At 41.4% G+C, this 20762-nt stretch overlaps 1 protein-coding gene across 4 annotated transcripts in view; it reads left to right on the plus strand.

Annotated features, from left to right (window-relative positions):
* Positions 1-20762, plus strand: part of SKAP2 (src kinase associated phosphoprotein 2) — a 151053-nt gene that overhangs the window by 10384 nt on the left and 119907 nt on the right. For all 4 annotated transcript variants that reach the window (XM_031940535.1, XM_031940534.1, XM_031940533.1 and 1 more), the window contains exons 3-4: positions 599-624; positions 9432-9539. Coding sequence is in view for 3 of the 4 variants with exons in the window: in XM_031940534.1 (XP_031796394.1) it covers positions 599-624; positions 9432-9539 (134 nt within the window). In the remaining variant the exon portion in view is untranslated. The remainder of the gene's footprint in view (positions 1-598; positions 625-9431; positions 9540-20762) is intronic.

Raw genomic sequence — 20762 nt, forward strand, 5'->3', positions numbered from 1 at the left:
ATTGGTATTAAGTATGGAGGAATAAAAAAAAAGAAATCCAATGGTAATAATACTTGAAGTGGAAATAAAGAGATTTGTTTATGCTTGTCAAAAAGTTGCCTCTTAGATATATTCTTGATTGTATATCACGAAAAAAAGGTGGTGTTAGCAAAATGTGGATATTGCTGTTTAAGCATTGTTAGAGTCTGATGATGGCATGGTGCCTATGGAACAAATTGAGCCTTCTGGATGCAAAATGTCATTTTCAACATTGGAGACTGTCTTCTCATTTTTAAGCCTCGAAATGGTTATATATGTAGCCTCAAGTGAAAGCGTGTTAAAGGATTTTTTTAAAGGCAGAATTTTGTAGCTCTTAAAGAGAAACTGCTGCAATTTTAATTCTGTTGATGAGTTTCAACCTATTCTGTAACTTTACAAATATTGGGTGAATTTCGTTACTCCAAATGAGAACATCAAGGAATAAAGCAATGTAAATTTGTAAAACCATAGAAAACTAGAAAACCTCAGAAGTTACCCCCTGAGTTATTGAAGCCTTCTTTTGAGTAGTCTTTGATTTTCAAATGTAATGTTTTTTTTTTTGTTTGCTTTTGTTTTGCAGCTATCCTCAAGAATTCCAAGACAAAGGTACATTTTAAATGCTTAGTTTGTTGGAAGTTTTAAAACCTGTTTCTCTGTTGTCTTTTTCTCTTTGATCAAGTTAAATGTTGAAGTTTAATAGTTTAAGTCAGAATTTGAATTTTCAGTTTGCACATTGACAGACCTTCCAGGACGAGGGTGTTAGCTCCCCCTGCTGAGAAAAAAAATTAAAAACCTCATCTCCAGGATTTACTCTGGGCACAGCTGTTCTACGAGATTCGAGCAATTTAATAACATTTTTAGGGCTTATGTTACTCAAAGCATATTACAGGAGAAATGTGGTAGGTAAGGTAATCTAGCTGATGTTACACATGAATATAAAATAGAAATAAAAAAAATAGCCCGATGTTCCTTAAAACTCAATGGCCAGTGTGATAGAGAGAGGAAGCGTTTGTTTAGCCACATCCTTAAAGGGATCTTTTTATTCTGATAATTGCAATTTAATATTTAAAATAATTTTTTTGATTAAGAAAATATTTTGGATGGTAGCTTTCAATAGGATGATTTCAAAGCTGTGAAGAATTGGATTTTTTTTTTTTTTTTTTTTTTTAATGTGAATCACTGAGCTCCATGGACATTTTCAGATTTCAGAAAGGGGTGAATTTCACATTCCTTGAAAAAAAACATGAATTATATTGCATATGCCAGGTTTTCTACTAGAACTGAGATAAAATTGTGGGGCTGAGTTAACATCAGATTGGAGAAGCGGAACCTTCACTCCCTCGGTGCAGCCTCCTGTTCTGTAACCAAACCTGCAATGGCCCTATTTCCTTGATGCAAATTTATGAGGTCATGACCTGTAGCCTGTGGATGCTGGTATGAGGGTCACAGTGTGAGGTCAGCAAAGTCTATGTGAAACTGGATTTGGGATTTGGGGAGAAAATAGCATGGTACCTTTTAGCTGGGGACAGCAGATGCCACAACCTAATTCATATCTGTGCCATCTGAGAATGAGAAGGCACTGCCAGTTTGAATAAATGGAGCACTTTTTCTATAAACCTGAAATCAAACAGGTGAAACGAAATCACACACCGTTCGTTTTAAAATATTTAAAAAGATGTTGTGCATCCCAGGATTTGAGGGTCAGAAGGAACATTTTTCTTTTCCCGCCCCTTTTCCTTCCTTCCTCCCTCCCTTCCTCCTTTTCTCTCTCCCTCCCTTTCTCCCTCCCTCCCTCCTTCCTTCCTTCCTTCCTTCCTTCCTTTTTTCTTTCTTTCTTTCTTTCTTTCTTTCTTTCTTTCTTTCTTTCTTTCTTTCTTTCTTTTTTCTTCTTTCTTTTTTTGAATTTCTTTCCTTCTTTCTTTTCTTCTTTCTTTATTTCCTTTCTTCTTTCTTTTTTTGAATTTCTTTCTTTCTCTTCCTTTACTTTTTTCCTTCCTTTTTTCATTCCTTCCTTCCTTCCTTTTTGTTTAAATAATTGAGGCATTCTCTCGTAAATAAACATTTATTTTCCCCTTAAATCTCTGCCTTCACTTTTATAGTGAATACAAATAATTTTCTCTTCAAGTAAAATATATTCATGGTATTATAGCTTGATTAGTTAAATATTAAACCAACTTATAAATTTTAACTGCCTTGCCTTTTATAAAGACTTGTATTTTTTTTTCATTTAGGGATAATGTTAATATAATGTACTACAGAGGTAGCATATTTCCCTCCCCTCTTCCCTTTTAAAGAGATGAATAGAAATATGCACATGATTTTTTTGATCTAGAAATGCTTTCACTTTAGTCAACTATATTGAACTCTTTTATTGGAACCTATTTGCAAGAACATTTAAGAAGTAAAAAAATATGAGTTAAGCAGGCATGCCACAATGAAATCATGCTGTTAATTGAAAATGATTCAATAACAGTGATTTGGGAATTTCCCCTTTTCTCTTTTTGGATCTGTTCAGGTATGTCAGTATGAAAATTGCGTTTCATAGAGGGATATGCTTAGTCTTTAAGGAGAAAAAAAAATTTATTTGGTAGAAATCAAGAAATGAGCCCAACCTGATAAAAGAGCAAACTATTTTCTGCCACAAAGCTATTTATAGCACATACTTCTGTACAGCATTCTGGCAGGTTAGCTCTTCCTCAGCTCTGCTTATTAAAAAAAGCAAGGTGAGAGATCAGCCGGAAGTCCATCATGGAGACACAGGGAAAGCCTATGGGAGAGTGAACCATTGGGCCTCCATTTCCAAACTTGAAGCTCTTCTAAAAACAATTTCCCCCAAACCTCTGGTTTGCTAAATCATGAGCAGGTGAAGATTTGGATGCAGGCCTAAGAATTGGTGATGGGAGAAGATAGAATTCTGACTGTGTGTGAGAAAGATGGGGGGAGGGAAGAAGAGAGGAGAGAGAGAGAGAAAGACAGACCAACGGGGAGCAGCGCCTGCTGAAGTTTCTGGTGCAGCTTTTGTCCCCAGGCAGAGAGCTCTTCTCTTCTCTTTGGCTCTAGCCTGTATCTCACATGGGTCACCTTGAAGTAACCTATGGCTGCCTCTCTCCTCCATGTTCACGGTGCCATAATAGCAATCTTTGGGTGCCTCTGTTTTTTCTCTTTTTAGTATCGGTTGAATAGGAGAGGTGCCTGCGATCAACAATCCATCAAGGAGAATTTATGGCAGGCTTGCTGGTGCCCATCCCTGTGCTGGGTGCACTTATTTTAATCCTGTTCTTTATTAAAACAAAACAAAAAAAAAACTACTAAATATCCAGTTTGATATTATTGAAATAAAAGTGTAATTTCCAAATATGATCATTTTTGATGTATATATATATATATTTTAGTTTTAGTGTTTTCAGAGCAAATAGAACTCCTACCCTTTAAAAAAAAGCATTCACACACATACTCTTGAAAATATGGTTTGCATTTTGGGAGGATTGACAATTCCTAAAATAAATAAATCAATATATAATGTTCAAAGCATTAAGCCGAAGAGAATTTTTCCTTTTCAGTCTGAAATAAGAATAACTTGTGTTGACGCCTTTCCCAGATTCCCTGGGCTCCTGAATGTTAAAGCTTGACTCTTAACTTTTCATCTGTAGAATAGGGATAATTACAGCACCTCCCTCCCAGGGTTGTTGTGAGGCTCAAATAAGATAATAGTTGTGAGTGATTTACAAACTTTAGAGCTCTATCTACATGGTAGCTATGATTATTATCTGCTACCCATGTGCACTTGTCTCCCTAGAGCAGGCTCCAAAATAGCTTTGTTGCTGGCAATGCTATTTCTGAAAGGCCTCTGAGGAGTTGAATGAAGGAAGCAGAATGGGACTCTCCTTTTTCTATTCCCTTAAGAGTATTGAAAGCCTGACTTGTTCTTCCATACAGCTTCTAGCTGACAAACCTCATCAATTAGGTAGCACTGGGATTTGGGGTAAAATTTTCAAATTGTTCTCCACATTATTTTCTTTTATATGATTGAATCTAGATCTCTAGAACTTAATTCTTAGCTCACCTTGTTGCTTTCAGTTAGTTTAAGGGTTATTTGCTCCATTTAGACAGGATCATTTTTTTATTTTAGATTTTAGACCTCTTCTTTTTTAAAACATTTCTGATGTTTGAGAATGACAGCATATTATTGAGTGGGAGTTTGTGTGATATAGATAAGATAGTAAATGGATTAAATGCTTTGAACTTTTTGGGGGAAAAAAAAACATGATTTGTATTAATGAAATGTAACAAAAATTCCTGCTTTAATTGCTTTAATAAATACAAGACATACAAGATGGCTTTTACCAAAGAGACTTTTGGAGGTGCCTGTTAGTTTCACAAAGGGATTAGGCTGAGCCCTCCGCTAAGTAGCAAGCTTCCCAAATGGTTGGTTTACCAGAAGGAAAGAACATTGATCTTTCGATCCCAAGACCTTGATTCTTCCTGGGCCCTGTCACTTCAGTTTGTGACTTTGGGCTGGTCATTTTTTCTAGGTCTGCATTACTTCTCTGTAAACATGGAGAGCCAAGAGCTGGGTTATCTCCACTGATGTTTCCTGCTCACAAAATCTGATTTCTAAATAGAATTGCATTTAGAAAAATTAACTTTACACATTTGAGGGACCTGTCCATTGGCTAATGAGAGTCACTCTTGCATTAAAATAAGGAATAGACCCCGAAGATTGTTCTAAAACATTTTTTTAAACCTAAATTTCAAAGAACTAATAAGAACAATGAAACAAAAAAGATTTTGGTTTTGATGATCTTTAGAAGCTGAATAAAAATAGGTGGGATTTCCACCTTCTAAACTAGCTGTTTTTTAAAACCTGTCTTTCCCTTTGTTTCTGTAGACAACAGCATAGATCTTGTCTCTAGGCGGACAGTGACGGCACATAGTGAATAGTCAGTGATGAAACGCATATGTGACATTTACTTAGAAATCATTTCCCCATGTCCTGGCCTGTTGGCTAGTCAGGCTCGTGGGCCTGCACTGTGATATTCTGTCACATGCCAGGTATCACTTCGGAAGTTTATTAATGGCCAGAACAAATGGTGTTTATGGCAGGCAAGAAGGCGCCTCTTTTTATTCAGGCCACAGTGGACTGAGGCCTTGAGACTGGCTAAAGAGCTCCCGGAACTCAGGAATGCCTCTTTATTTCCTTTCTAATGCTCCTCCCTGCACAGTGGACTTTCAGTGAAAGTTGGCTCCAGAATGAAATCCGAGCAATTTACTCATAGATTATTTTTTCCCCTGGGTCCATGTATAAGCGCCATAGGCGACTGTGGGGCCCCTTGGCGAGAGATAGGAGTCTATTTCAAAAGCAATGCTTGAGACCCAGTATTTTAATTTTTCTGGCTTTCTTTCACTTTGGTGAAAATAGTTGCCTTTTGATGTTTGGATTTATTCCTATAAATAAGCCATCATATAACAAAAGAGTGACCGAGAGGAGTAGCCTATTTGGGATGACCAGAGCCCCACAAAGTTTATGGACTTAAAGTAGTTCCTCATAAGAAATGTCAGGTTACAGGCCCGAGTCCACAGTTGTATTTTAGGATTTGCAGATACAGCTAAATGAACCAAACACACAGAATGACAGATTAAGATCTTCAGAATCTAATTTGTGAGTTAAATTAATTTTACTTTTTCCAGGTTGGTGAGTTTTTTTTTAAACAAATAAACTATAAAATGGGGATAGTGACCATTGATTATTTTATAGTTAACATTTCATTTCAGAAAAATTAGGATTGCATTTAAAAAAATAAGGGGTAAATTATTTTTTCCCATATTCTTTAGATATTGGTGAAGGACATATCTTTTTAAATGTTTTCATGGGCTTAGAATATAGAACAGTCTATCTGAGACCACATCGGGGACTATTTAAGCAAAATGAAGGAGAGGAATTTGAACCCAAATAATATACCTTTAAAAATTATTTTCCTAAGAAAGAGACTTCTGTAGGTTAATGCAAAATCCCATATTTTTCTGGACACATAAGTTGCTACTGAAATTATAGAAAGCAGAGAGTGGAATCAGTGTCTCTTTTGACGGTTAACTTTGTATCGTTAATTAAACTTTTGAAAGTTGTAGGATAAATCAAATGCTTTTCTAGGGAAACAAGAAACAGTATTAATGAGCAACAACCCCGTAATTATCCTTGTGAGTACATAACAGGGACACATTCATGTCTTTTCTTTGTGCAATAACTTTTACAAAGAAGTATTTTTAAACTGATCATTAATTTTATGACCACAGAAATGAGATGCAAAATTTATGCTGTTGTCATTGGCCCAGGCTCAAGGCAGCACTGACATTATGTGTGATTGTAATAGAAGGGCTGCCAACTAATGATTCTATAGACATTTCATTGGAGCACGCTTTTCTTTTAGATGTCTGATTAGGCTGTAATGCTTTCAATTATGTCCGTAAATTGTATTGGATACGTTTACCTGATGCCCATTGTTGGATGGGAGTTCAGTTTCCTATTACATCAATACAGGTTGAACATTTTCCTTTTAATTTATGTATGTCTTTACAGGTATATTTGCAGATACTAAGAGTCCCTGGAGGGAAGGAATGCTTTCCGCTGCTCAACAGCGACCCCTCTGCTTAAGCTTCTGTGTAGCCCCAGTGAACCTTAAAGGAGTCATCAGGGCCTGTAGGAAGGTGTGAAGTAGGGAGGTGCAGGGGTGCAGGGCCATGCTGAAACACTCTGCCTTATCCTTTCAGTGTGTGGGGAAAAGGTGGCCTCCCGCCTCCCTGACCTTGGAGTTAATCCCAGCTAAACCAGAAAGTGAAGACAGAAATCTGGTGTGATGTCCTTAATTTGTTTTCAATAGAATTTTTTTTTTTTTTTTTTTTTTTAGAAATCCCCTATGGTTTTAAAAACCTGTTTCAGTGAGCTTCACAAAAAGAATGGGTAAATTATAGACAATGTTAACCTTCAATGGAGGCCGCAAAGCTTAAAACAATGATCAGCATGTCTGATCACTGACTCATACTTGTTTTTTCTTTTATAAACTATATTAACTTAAAATTTCTCATCTTACCTAGCAGAGTTGTCTTAGATTATAAGGACAAAATAGCACAGAGTGATTTGTCAACTCTAGAATGCTCCCTAAACTCAGGTTATGATGGCATTGCTACTTGAAAACTTTTGCTTTAAAAGATGCTCTTTGGATTTGCCAGATTTATCTGTTAGATGTTTTTTTTCTGTTTGCTTTCAACTTTGGACTCAATTTTGTTGATTATAGCAGGAACATGTTATTAAAAATATCATCCAGATAGAAACATGTTTTAGCCTGTTACGTATCTCCACATTCATTATAGGATACATCCGCATACAGGTAAAACAGGAATAATCCTTGGCTTGTGGTTTGTGGTGGTCCTTAGCATGTGGTCTCAAAGATCACCTGAGATTGACTTGAATTGGTAAAGCTTTGTGTACATGTCAGCTCTTACCAAAAAGGATCAAGAGTTCTGTCAACAGATACATTACTGTTTGAAAACCATGCAATTCTTAATATATCAAAGCTAAATGAATTGTCTTTGGAAATTTCTTTTGAATAATCTTTCCAAGTGGTGAGTAGTTATTTTCTTCCTCAGAGAAGGTCATGGTAACATGACCAAAGTATATTTGCATCTCTTATTGGACTTGACTTTTTACTGACCTTGACTTATTGCAGAAATCTTAGAGCATTTGCAAAATAAATAAAAGAACATCTTTTGTAAATGCAGTTCCCTTTAAAGCTGCAGTGATCTAGCTAGAGAATTGAAAATTGTCTAGTAAGAGATTTCCAAGAAAATGTTGGGGTGCATGGGCTCCCCAAATCCTAGAACCTGAGGCAGGATCAAATGAAATCACGTCTAAAAGTCTTGTGCCAACCTTAAAGTTCTATATAAATTGTGTCACTTATTGTTGTTAATTATTATTTCTCCAGTGACTGTTTTATGAAATGTGGTTCTGTGCTTAAAGTTGGCCTTTATAAGCATCTTTCTGGATTTCTGCATTTGTTAGCACATGTTTGAAAGGAGTATTAACCCGTTCTCATAATAATTCTTCATAAGGATTATAAACTGAATGGCTGTCAAGTGCTTGGAGTAGCTTGAAAAAAGAGATCCTCAGAAATACAAACGTGAAGAATTAAACTTATTCCTTGAAATTCCACTGGAAGGTGGCCAAGACATCCTCGTGCCCACAGGGGTGTGACTGGCAGTGGGAAAGGGGCTGACCGCGTCCTCTTGCCTAGGCCTTGGCTAGGATATGGACCAGAATGATCGATGCCCAGCACGACTGCCACATGCGGGGAATGAACGTTGAATCTTCAGTTACTTTGACACAGAAGCCTTGAAAGAGAATGTTGCGAATAATAATTATGTGGTGCAAACGTGACAGGGCATGAGTAGCAACTGGTGTAGGCAGCCGTGCTCAGCCTGTGCCTGCCTTGATGCCGAGGAGAGCAAGACGGCCCAGCCCCTCTTCTGGCAGAGTCCCGCGAGGTGCCCTAGTGCCCAGGAGAGCAAGACTTGGGATGAATCCCACCTTGCTTTTGTGTCTAATATGTTAGCTGTCTCCTGGATCTCAGGCAGCTCTGCTGTCACATGCAGGGCTGAGCTGTATGTGTCCTCCCCAGCCCCGTGTGTGGAATCGACCATAGTCATGTTCATTGTTGTAGCTTTTTACTCGATATGAAGTCTAAATCATCTGATGTGAAACTGCCAAGATGAATTTGTTTATAAAAGCCACTTTTTTTGGAAGCTTATGGCAGAAACCAGGGGGGAAAATTGGCCAGAAAAAAACATTTTTTTTAAAAAGAAAAGCAAAGGCTGATAGGTATAAATGCTACAAGCTTATTTGAGTTTTATTTTTTGTAAGTTGTTAAAAAAGCATTTTCTCTGCAAGTTGATGATCCCTGTAATACAGCTAGGGCCATTTTGTAATCTTATGTCCTTCTATGCTTTTATAATAACCTGGTGTTCAGATGGTTTCAAATGATCTCTTTTATCCCGCTATTTTGTTATTGTCTGTTATTGAGTAAGGTGAATAGTATCTAGAGCTTGAAAGTTTGGCTGAATCTCTTTTTTGTTTTCTCTGGCATTTTTGTACAATGTATATGTGTACATTTGTAGTAACAGATTTCAAAATTTGTGGGAGAATATCCTTTTAGAACAGATAGATAAAAACAGGTTGTGGCTTTTTTTTTTTTTTCTGAAAAGATCTCAGTGGAGCTGAATGTAAATCACAATAGGATTGAATCTTGACTTATTTCGAAAGCACTGTTTGCTATATTCACTAACACACTTTAAGATTATTTTGTCAGAGCAGCCTTGTTTTAAATCATCACATTATAAAAGGCTTTTCTTTAATTCTTTTATAGTTGATGGAGAAGATGGAGAAGAATATGATGATCCTTTCCCGGGGCCTCCAGATACTCTCTCCCAAACATCTGACCGCTGTGAAAAAGACGATGAGGCAGCCTCTGATGGTAGGTGGCCATTTCCCACAGATTCCCCTTTTTGGGGGGCTGCCGTGTCGAGGGGGGTGTCCTGGTTGGAAAGGAAAGATTTGGGCCTCAGCAGCCAGCTGAAGGTTTGCTTACCTTTTCAAGAACCTTTTTAAGGAACTGAAGAGCTCTCTCTAGTGGTACCGGCGGCATACTGACCTCATCCCAATGATGCAGGAGTATAACTGAAAGACCCCTTTTCTTGGAAATCGTTCTTTGAAACATTTGAAAAGGATCAGAACATTTTTGTGAATATCTTTAGTAGCCCATTGTTGGTTAATTTAATATTATCAGATTCTTGCTTAATTTTATTATGTTTCTTAATGGCTTGCTGTATTATTTATTTTATAAATAATGAAACAGTTTGCTTGATTGATATTTTTCCCGCAAACTTCATGCAAAATGGGTTCATAAAATATTAAATTAATTATTCCTACAGTGCCTTTTCACATTGAGACAGGCTTTCATTCAGTGCTGTTTCTGTATACATTTTAGTTTTTCTGGATTTGTTGCTTAAAAAAAAAGACAATAGTTGTTTTGATATTTTATATTTAATCAGTGATAGCAGTTTATTATTTGGCTATTTTCATGCTATCACAGACATTATTGACTATCACAAATTATGAAACTTGTTTTTGTTGTGGTGTGGGCTTTTTCTTTTGAAAATAGAAACATTGGCTGCGTCTCCAGCATACAGGACCTGATAAGGGTGATCTATAGCTATAAATTAGGCATGTGTATCGATAAATTAGCCATGCATATTAATTTGTGGCACTGAAAGTTTCATATAGACACAGGCGTGATTTATGCCTTCTGCCATGATATGATGATCAAACTGTGCAGCTCCATCTCTAAGTACAATTGCTGAATGAAAATATGCTTCCCGCAACAGAGCACTCCACATTTTATGTTATCCAGATTATTCCCTTTGGAAGCATAAATTGCTTTTATGAGGTATAAAATTATGTCTATTGCAGAACAGGGATAAGTCAAGTACATGCATAAGTGATAAACATTCTAACCACTGATTCAGAATAACACAATCTTTTTTTATACTCAGAACTTTGCACAATGTGTAGCAATAATAATCATATTCATTTTATGTGGAGTTCTACGTTTTGGCAAACCTGAAGCTTTTCTTTTTAAGCAAAAAGACAATTTTTTTTTTTATTTTTGCTTTCCTATTTTAAAAGACGCTGCTTTCACTTCTGCCACGGCTTTATCATCTAAACAGAGCATTAACTTACATAACCTAGTATTCAGAAGCATATTTTCTAATAGAAAAGGTTTTACAATTGACAAAGACATTACTTTTAGATAAAAGTAGAAATTCTTTTTATTTACTTAGTTCATTTTTTTGGCTTAAAAAGTTAAACCTTTTTGCTTTCAAGCAGGCATTAGTCTGTCTGAAACTATAAATGTGAATTATTCATAGTCCATGGAAAAATGGTTTGAATTTTGTAAAGCAGAATTTGAAGATAATTTCAATTTCTTTCTTTAAAAAACAACAATAGAACAGCAAAAAGCAAAACCTCAGCAAGCTAAATATCCACATCATTGAAAAACCATTCAGTGAATTCTGTTAGGAAGCCTGGACAGTTATTAAATTATGATCATGTAGTAACAAAACAAATTAACTACATCCTTCCTTTCTTATAAGTCATCAAACTACAATATCTAGGATGCTTCCAGGGCAAGGTATGTAGGCAACACATGTATATTCTCAAAAAAGAAACACTAAAAGATGCCTGATTCTATATAGCGATGAGAAAATGATTTATGTTATTTTTTGAAAAATATTTGACAAATTTTTATGATTATTTGAAGAAAGGATTTCAGCGTTTAGACCCTGTAAATTTAAGTTTTAGGTTCATTTATTTCATATTTGGTTTAGCAGCATTGCTTATTGGATTAATTTTTTTTCCTAAGGCTTTATTTTTATGAATTTAAAAAGCCCAACAAACCAGCTCTATTGCTCAGACTCCTTATCGCCAGTTATAAAATTTCATTTTGTTACATGCTTTCCTTTTTCTGGGTCTTTACTTCTTTATTTGCATTGTATTCCTTGCTGAATCATTTTCCTTCATCATGTGACCTCAGCCTAATGATGTATTAATTACTAAAAAGATAATGCTTTTAACAATCAGTATAACCAAATTAGCACAGGTCACCCAAAGGCCTTTTGTCAAATCTGATTGTTGTTTTGTCCTTTTGACTTTTCCCGTATGGTAGGCACTCACAAAGTATCTAAACTTTGATGGATTATAAACTCTAAGCATGATATGTATTTTTCATAATGCTAATGTAATTTTCAAGGTACTGAAAAGGTCAAACCTGCACATCTCTGTGTGCATTCTAAGTCTGTCTTTCCCTTTAATATTTCTTTTTCTCTGTTCCTCTGGTTCAAAAGTTCACTCAGTTCCCAAATGGCCACCTAATTTTCCAGTTATTCCCTCAAGCCATATGTGTTTTGGTTTCTTTATGGTTTATTAGGTACTGTAGGAAAGTAGCATAAGTTATATCTTCTAATGAAATTCAAGCACACTTCAGTGATGTTTCGACTTGATTGCTGGTAGCAATTAAATCACAGCAAAGGAGAATAATGCATAATCTCACAAAGTCCAGACACCCTACAGAAACGGGAAGGGACCGAACACAACAACAAACCTTCCCGGCCTTGCCAGACAGACCGTTTGCAGCCCGCTTTCTTTTATTGGCCGAGAGCCTGATTGATAGCAAAATCATAACTTGCTGCATGCTAACAGGCAGAGTTCACTTGTAGGTTATTGTGAGCTGATAAAGGGTTAGATGGAGTTTTGATTTTCGCATTGGACCTTGGAGCTCTAGATTAATGGAATTTCAATGAGAGGCTGGAGTAGCCACAGCTTTGTCAGAAAAACAGATGGAGATTCTATAGTCATGTCTGCTCATTAATACCAGTTGCTTGAAAGGTGTGCTACTTACTTTTCTATACAAAAGAGTTGAGATAATTGATTTTTGAGTGGTGTGTTTTAAAAAAAAAAGCACCCACACCTTATTGATGACTTGGTTTGTTGTAACATCAGTAGTGACAAATTTGTGTATGGCTTGCAGCATAAAATAGTGTAACAATTTTTTTCTATATATATTTGAAACATTTTTTCTGATGGAAAATAAATTTTAGATTCAAAAGCAAAAAGTAATACAATTCTTTGGAAGAAAAAGTATTTTTTATTTGAAAATGGTGATTAAAAATAACACCAAATTTTCATTTGACAAAGGCAATTTAAGAAGGAAATATTTAAATCGTTTGGAAGTTCATTCTTATTGTCTGCTTTAATTTGAGAATTATTCAAGAAAATAATCTAGTAGATTGGCTTCTTAAATTTTGATGCCATCATGCACCCGAGTATATTAGGGTATTAATGGGAATTAGGCAAATTGTCATCAGATAAAATTATTAAAGAGAATGGAGCTCCATATCCTGTATTAAAGATACTTTCCCTTTCAAGTATCTTAACACAGTTATGATAAGGGTCAGTGGGGTAGATGGAGTGGGTAGCATTAATGTGTGATGATTTCCCCTTCTCTAATAATTTCCTATTCTTTGGTCATTTTTCACATTTAAAAGTTATTTCTTCTAATGGAGAAATTTAAACTTTTTTGGAATAATCTGAGATAATAGGAAAGGAACATTTTCAATTCCAACGGTGTCGTGCATTTAGAATTCTCCCTGGTAAGATGAAGGGGAGGCAGGTGATGAGGGAGAGGAGCCCCTCGAGTCTGCTTTTTCTGCCTATGAAAGGTCAAAAGAACCTTGGAGGGCATTTGTTGCAAATCCGGTTCAGTCTTAGACCATAGTCATGCTGTCAATGAGAACCTGAAACCTCTGGGGAGAAGAACCTAGAAAGGTAGAAAGAAAACAGAAGCCTCAGATAGCTGTTGCTAGTCCTGCCATCCTATTTTTCTCAGCCAAAAAGGTGATAGAAAAATCAGTTTGTGTTAAAAAAAAAAATTAGGAATTTAGGAACTAACGTTGCTTAGCAGCAGAAGCAGTCCAGAAGCTGCGGTTGTAATGGATCATTTCGATCTTATTCCTCTAGTGTACAGATCTGGTGGATAGAAATTTGGATTTAAAAAAGATAAATTGTTGGGTGATTATTCACTTTCGAAAAAAGGTTTGTTTTGTTTTAGTTTTTTTTTTTTTTGGCTTTGCAAACCCCCCCCCCCGCCCCCCAGGATTCCTTTAAATAGTGAGTTCTCATAGTCCACCTAAATTATACATAGATTTGAAAACATTCCATATATAAGCAACCTTTGAGGAACATATCTGTTTTGTACAATGAGGTATCGGGCCATCCATTTCCTCCAGAAATCAGTTGGTCTGCTCTCCACCGGGTGCTGATGGAGTATAAAACAATGTTTTAAAACACAGAGCGCCCTCAAATAGGAATCGTTTTCCAGATCCACAAATAATCTCCCACCTTGCTTAGACATCATCTCACCACAGCCTCGTAAGATACTTTTGATTATGAAAGCTCCAATTTTGTCTCTTTTTCACGTTACTCTGGAGCTGAGGGTTGGCTGGAAGGTTACACAGACAGCTTTGTCAGTGTCTGTTACAGTAAACCTTTTTGTTTTAACTTCCTTTTTTCTGTTTCAGCCAGTGAATGAATAGGCTTGCGTTTTCTCCTGCAGGAGAACTGAATTCAGACTAGCAGCCTTTACTTAGTAGTCCTGTTGTATTGGATCCTCCGGCCAGGGAGTTGTTGGGGTTACCCCCAAATAGAAATGACCCACTCCTCACCCTCAGAAGCTGACTGGGAAGTCTGGGCGGCCATTAGGAAGCCAGACACAAGCAAATACGGGATAATTGTAGCACTAGGAATTATTGAGCATCTTGCTTGTACACTGTGTGTGGGGCTTGCGATTGAGTTGGAAAGATAGGACATAATTCAATAAATATTTAACTATTTCAGAATATTTTTCTTAAATAAAAGAAACTTAATAGTCAAAGCTACCTTAGGCAAGTACCAGATGTTTTATATAAAGTGCAGTCTTTTTTTTTTTTTTTTGCTGAGGCAATTGGGGTTAAGTGACTTGCCCAGGGTCAACATAACTTCAGGGCTGGTGCTTGATCCACTGTGCCCACCTAGCTGCCCCGAGTGCACAGTCATTCTAATGATTATTTGTTCACGGCCATATAAGTAATTTGCTTTCTCTTTGTATGAATTGACTGGAGTGAGGTGGGAGGATGTGATCATGGGCTGCAGAGCATTGTAGGTAGGGAGCTGGTCCTGGTGTTCCATCGTGCCTCTGACGTGTTCTGTGTGCGAGACTTGGCAAGTCACTACCTGAGCCGTCTCTGCTGGCCGATGGAGTGTCCACATGGGGAATTCTCCTTTTTGGCGAAATTACAGGTTAAGACCAGAAGAAAAAAAATGGCGTGCTTCCAGGGGCCCTCTCAGTGCAGTGAGTCAGAGTCGGGTCTTGAATGATGAAACAAATGTTTGATGGAAAAGTCGGGGAGAGGAGCAGAAAGAGCAGCGGCCTAGGAGTGAGGGGGCCGGGGCCTGCTCCTGACCAACCACGTGTCTACCCTGACGGGCCTTGCTTGTCACTGCTGCCCAGTCATTTATTAAGCGCTTGATGTACCAGTCCCTATGCTACATGTCAGGGGTACCAAGAAGGGTAGAAGTGCCACCCTTACCTTCAAGGAGCTCCCAGTCTAATAGGGAGACCTCCTGCTAACGTGGAGAGATGGGATGAATCAGTGAGGGAAGGTGGAGGACTGGGACCTTGCCGGGAAGGAAGCCAGCCCGTAGCTGAGCAGGGAGTCCCTGCAGAGGAAGGGCCAGGAATCGGCGGTGTCCACCGCCCCTATCTCTCCTTGGCTCTAAAATGAAGGGCTGTGGGACCAGATAACCAAGGAGCGCCAGGAGCACTGGGAAGCTCTGGGAGCTGTTCTATGTCCTTGGGCAGGAAAGTGACGTAACCCATGCTTTTGTAGAGATGGTCTGGTGACGGTATCCAGGGCTGATGGCAGGAGAGGCCCCCATTGGGGAGGCTGCTGTGCGTGTGAGAGGAAGAGGGTGGCAGGGATGAGAGAGAGCGTGAAAGGATCCCTCCGAGGCAGGAAGCTGGGTGGCCGGGAGATGGGCAGACCAGGAGAAGTCGGGAGCCGGCTTGGGTGGGCGTATGCCGGGTCGTCAGACAGCCGGGGATGGCTCTGTCCTCCCTTGTCTGGGGACCTCAGCCCTTCCTGTGGCTGCTCTCTATGCTGAGAGGAAAGAGAGAGACAGAAAGAAGAAAGGAAGGGAGGGAAAGAGGGAGAGAGAGAGAGAGAGAGAGAGAGAGAGAGAGAGAGAGAGAGAGACAGACATAGCTACTGAGAGAGACAGACAGAGAGAGGGTGGGAAGGGGAGAGGGAGAAAGATTGACTCTTGTTCTTGCATTGAGAGGAGGAGAGGTTGTTTGTAAAGTCAGGGAGGACTTAGGGAAGGGTCCACCTTGGGGTCTCTGGGTCAGGACCCTCCAGGGCGGGCGCCCTCAGTGCTCCAGGAGAGGAGAGGCCACCCCCGTCTGGAGCTTCCAGGTGAGAGCGTGCAGGCCCACATGCCTGGCATCCACCAGCCGTCATCTCCTCTTGTCGGTTCTGGGTCAGGAGCCCCTGACACCACGCTGGGTCACAGTGATTTGGGAAGGAGCCTTGTGGGTGCTCTTGTCCCTTGTGCACAGAAGCAAAAGGAGTGAGTGAAGGTGGATCCTGGGGACCTGGGCCTGCTGAGCCTCCCGGTCCTGGGGTCCTGCTTTCTGACCCCCCAGCAAGATGCAGCGAGCCGCTATTTCTCACCCCGATGTGACTCACCCCGAGGGGGATTTCTCTTGGAGGACTGCATGAGGCCTAACGAGGTTGAGTGGCCCAACCCTAGGAATTGTTCCTTTGGGGAAGGTGCTGTCGAGGAGACAGTGTGATTGGATGAGGTGGGAACTGGGCGACTGGCTGGACCCGCCTGGTTCGGTGTCAGCAGCCCCGCCGTGGGCCCTAGGGTTCAGGCTCAGGATGGTTTGGCAATTTTTACCAGACTTGGATAAAGGTAGAGCCGGGACGCCCATCCTGTTTGCAGATGAGCCCGGGCTGGGGCAGGAGCGGACACTGGATGGTCGAGTCACAAACACCTTGCCAGGCTCCAAAACCTTGCGGTGAATCCAGTGGGATGAATTCCCTGGGAGGCTGGGGAAAGCCTTCCCCTGGGGTTGGGAAGGTTAGGGGTGTGTGGTTAGTCTGAAAATGATCTGGAGGTTTTAGTGGGCTGCGAGCTGAGTGGGAATCGGCCTTGGGGTATGACAGCCATCTCTAGAAGACCCGACCCAAGCCCTCCCAAGTTTAGCAGAGACTTGGGCTATACTCGTTCCTGGGAAGGAGGCGACAGTCTCTCCATCTGCAGTCCTGTGGAGCTTTAGCAGGTATGGCCTCGAGTCATGTCCCGTGTGGATTGGCCAGGGGACCTGGGAAAGAGAAGGTTCAGGGGCAAGGTGGGGTTCCAGAACTGCCTTCAGGCCGAGAGACTCCTCTGCCTGCCCCGGAACAGCCCCTGAGCAGTGGGAGAAGGTGCACAGAGGTCAGGCTAGACCCCAAGTCAGGCAAAGCTTCTTGGCCATTGGGCTGGTCCTGACGGATGGGCTGCCTCGGGCCGTCTCCGAGGGATGGACTAAGTGCTTGCTGAAGGCCCCTTCTGATTTTATGTGAATTGCATTTTCTGGATCTTTCTGTGGCCCACTCTTTGATTATTTAAGGGGAGATTCTAGTTGATTGAATTTGGAACAAGAATGTGCTTAACCTTTTTACTAATACCATATATAATTGTCTCAACCAAGCTCACCCCCCACCCCCGACCCTTTTGGGAATTGGTTCTAAATGGGATTTGTGTACAGGTTAAATCCCATTACGTGGAGCTCCATGGGGCGAACCATAGTCTTTGCTTTTATTGAATGAAGCTTGAAATAAGAGTTTCTCTCCAGGGGTCTGGACCATTACTATGATTTTCTCTTGCCTGTGGAGTGCACGGATACATGTGGCCAAGAGGTGGTGCGAGTGCCTTTGGGGACCCTTGTGGATGCTGAGATTAACACACAGATGGGAGCTGCCCCTTTGCTTCACGGGGGTCCGTGGGCCGGGCCCTCGGGCCTGAACTGGGGCCCTTCCCCGAGCCTTGTTCCTGCCCACCAGGACCGCTCTGCCAGGGGTGTGGTTTTATGCTAAGAGGTGCCCAGAATCAGGGGAAGAAGCTTGGGTGTGTTTGCTGGAGGTGAGGGGAGAGTTAATCCCCCGCCCCAAGGCCCAGCTCTGACCCCCTGACTTCTGGGCTGCTGGGGCCTCATGGAGGGGTCTCAAGGTGCTTTCTCAGTTTCCTCCCCCAAAGACTCTTGAGAGATTTCAGAAGCCCCCAGCAGGGCCTCCATCTTCCCCTGTGGGAAGTTACTGGCAGGGGGGGGGCATTTCCCTGCTTGGGAGGCCCTGAGGTACCTGTGAGGGGCATCTGACTGTGTCTCCCACCAACCTGGGCCAAGTCCTCGTGGGGCTCACTGAGTGAAGACGAGGGAAAGGGAGCCCGGGAGGAGACAGTGAGAATGACTGTGGAGTCGTGGGCTTCAGGCCCTCTCATCAGATGCACGTCCCCGAGGCCCCACAAACTAACCCGCCCACTCGTTGTGGCCCCATGGGCCCCTAGCCGAGCTCTAGCCTGAGTCAGAGACCCCTCCCTCCCCATTCTCCGTGGCCCTCCCTGCTCGCTCTGCCCAGGGCCCATTTCTTTGGTGTCAGGGCTACCTGGCTGAGCTTTCCAGTAGCAAATGATTGTCTCAGAGATTAAGCCATGTGTGTCTAAGTGCTTTTAATGCACATTAACTTAATGAGTTCAATTCTCCCCATCCTATTGGCAAAGGCTCATTCCCGAGGCAAGAGGAAAAGGTTTCTTTGCTCCACTTCTCCCTCCTGCCCTTTTCACCTGGGCTTATGACTAGTGAAAGGGAGAAAAGTTGGCCACCCTTGATGTGGGGCTCCCAGGGCACCTCGTTTTGTGTGAGCTGGTGCTGAGGGGCCAGGCCCACCGAAAAGGCCCTTCTCTGGAGGGAACTGCCCTGGGAGCTTGATCTCATTTTCCGGCCCTGCCCCAGGGCAGATGTTCTTCCAACACTAGAGGGACCAAATGCAGTCATTGGGGGCCAAAGTGCTTGTTCCTTGGAGGCGTTCTTCGATTCTGTTCCTCCCAGAGGAAGGCTCTGGATTCAAGGGGCTGAGTGGTAGGGATTTCCCACCTCCAACTCCTACACTTATGGCTAGCAATTAGAGCAGCACCGGAGAGAAAACTTCAAAAGGGGGGTGGGGGCACGGGAAACAAACCTTCCAAATTTATCATTAAGTTTTCGGTTAACAAACTTTGTCTCTATATGCCTGGGAAGTGAATGGAAGCCGGCAGTGACTTCTGCAGAGCAGAACTGGGTGACTGCCTGGAGTGCAATTACTCTTCCCTTCCTACCATGCTCTTTCCCAAAATATTGAGTTCTTTTATTCGAAGGAACTGAGAGATTAATATGTTAATTAAAGGAAGAGTATCACAGGCCTAGTTTTAATATCACTGTTGCATTGTGTATATTTTTACAATTGCTGTGCATCTGGCAAAAAAGGTAATTTTCTCACATTCTCAGCTCAATAGAAATCTTGTAATTTCACCATCTTTAAATTATGTGTCTGAGCGTGTGTGTGTGTGTGTGTGTGTGTGTGTGAACACGTACATACATATGTCCCCGTGTCAGTTGGAGATGGGATTTTATTCTGCATCTCTCATAGTGATGTTCTTTGTGCTTCTGACAGTCTGTCCAGATGGTAGGTTTTTTCCTGGTGGATGTTTATAACCTTAGGGACAAGGACTGGGTCTGGACGTGTGTGGTTTCATTGGAAGAAGGCTTTCCCAGAGGAGGAGATGTCCTCCACCACTGCAGATAGACGCTACCTGTGCCTTGTTGCTGATGAGAGTTCCCTCTGAGGCCTCAGAAGTTAAATCAGTCTGCAGGCCTTGAACCTGGACTTCCGGGCTCGGAGGCCCTGCTCCATTTGGTTATCTCGCTCTTTACTGTAGGGCATTCTGTTTTATGATCCTCTCAGGTCATGTAAAAGCCAGGGCTCATGTTGTCTGGAGAGCAGTCAGTCTGGGACCTTATGGGGGAGCCGGCCCTCCAACTGAAACGCCTTATTGTCCTCCTACTGTGAGATCTTCTCAGCCTTGGTTTGGGGGTTAGATTGGACCCTCCATAGAGAAGGCATCTCCTTCTTTGACCCTTTGCCCTCTCTGGGTATTCCCTGGCCCATCTGAGTGTTGTTGAAGCAGAAATTGTGAAGATCTGGGCTTGGGGGAGGCATCCTGACATGTGCCCAAGATTTGGCGAGCAGAGTGCAGAGAGGGGAGCGGTGCAATGGATTCGACTTCTATGGGGTTAGCCCAGGAGGGAAGGGATGGTCTAGAATGAGATGCAGGAGATGGCACGAGGAACAAAGCTGCTGGGAGGGAAGGGGCCTGGTGTGGGCACACAGGGCCTGGAGGGGACTTGCCTTGACACATATAGAGATATACACACATATATCATTGCCCGAGTGCATGTATATACCGACACATGTACATGTAAGGAAAGGAGAAGACTGAGGTAGGGACAGGTTATGGAGAGCCTTGGGGGAGAGTCACAAAGGCAATGAAGGCAATGGAGGTGATGGAGGCGATAGAGATGATGGAGGTGTTAAAGGTTAGGAAGGTCATGGAGGTGATGGAGGCGATAACAGTGTTAGAGGTGATGGAGATGATGGAGGCAGTAGTTGCCCAGAGCTTCTGAAGTGATGGCCCTTATACTGCCCAGGCTGACTGTTGCATCCAGAGACCACCTTGCTCTTTCTTTGGGGTCACTTGTCTTTTTGACCACGGAGGAGGAACAAAATGGGACGTTTGGGCATTATTGGTTTGGGTGGGAGTTGGTTGCGCCTGAGGATGGGAGGCTCTCGGCTATCCTCAGGCAGATTGTTCAGTTACTCCTGTAGCCTCCATCAACTCCATCACTTCTGCCATCTCCTCTGCTCGTGGCTGTCAGACCCCTCTGTGGAGACAGAGTAGATTTGTTTTTTGCATGATTTGTATTTCATTTTGATGGATACAACAAAGACCACATATAAGGAAAGAT

The sequence above is a fragment of the Sarcophilus harrisii genome, chromosome 5 (assembly GCF_902635505.1).
Source record: "Sarcophilus harrisii chromosome 5, mSarHar1.11, whole genome shotgun sequence".
Taxonomy (NCBI): domain Eukaryota; kingdom Metazoa; phylum Chordata; class Mammalia; order Dasyuromorphia; family Dasyuridae; genus Sarcophilus; species Sarcophilus harrisii.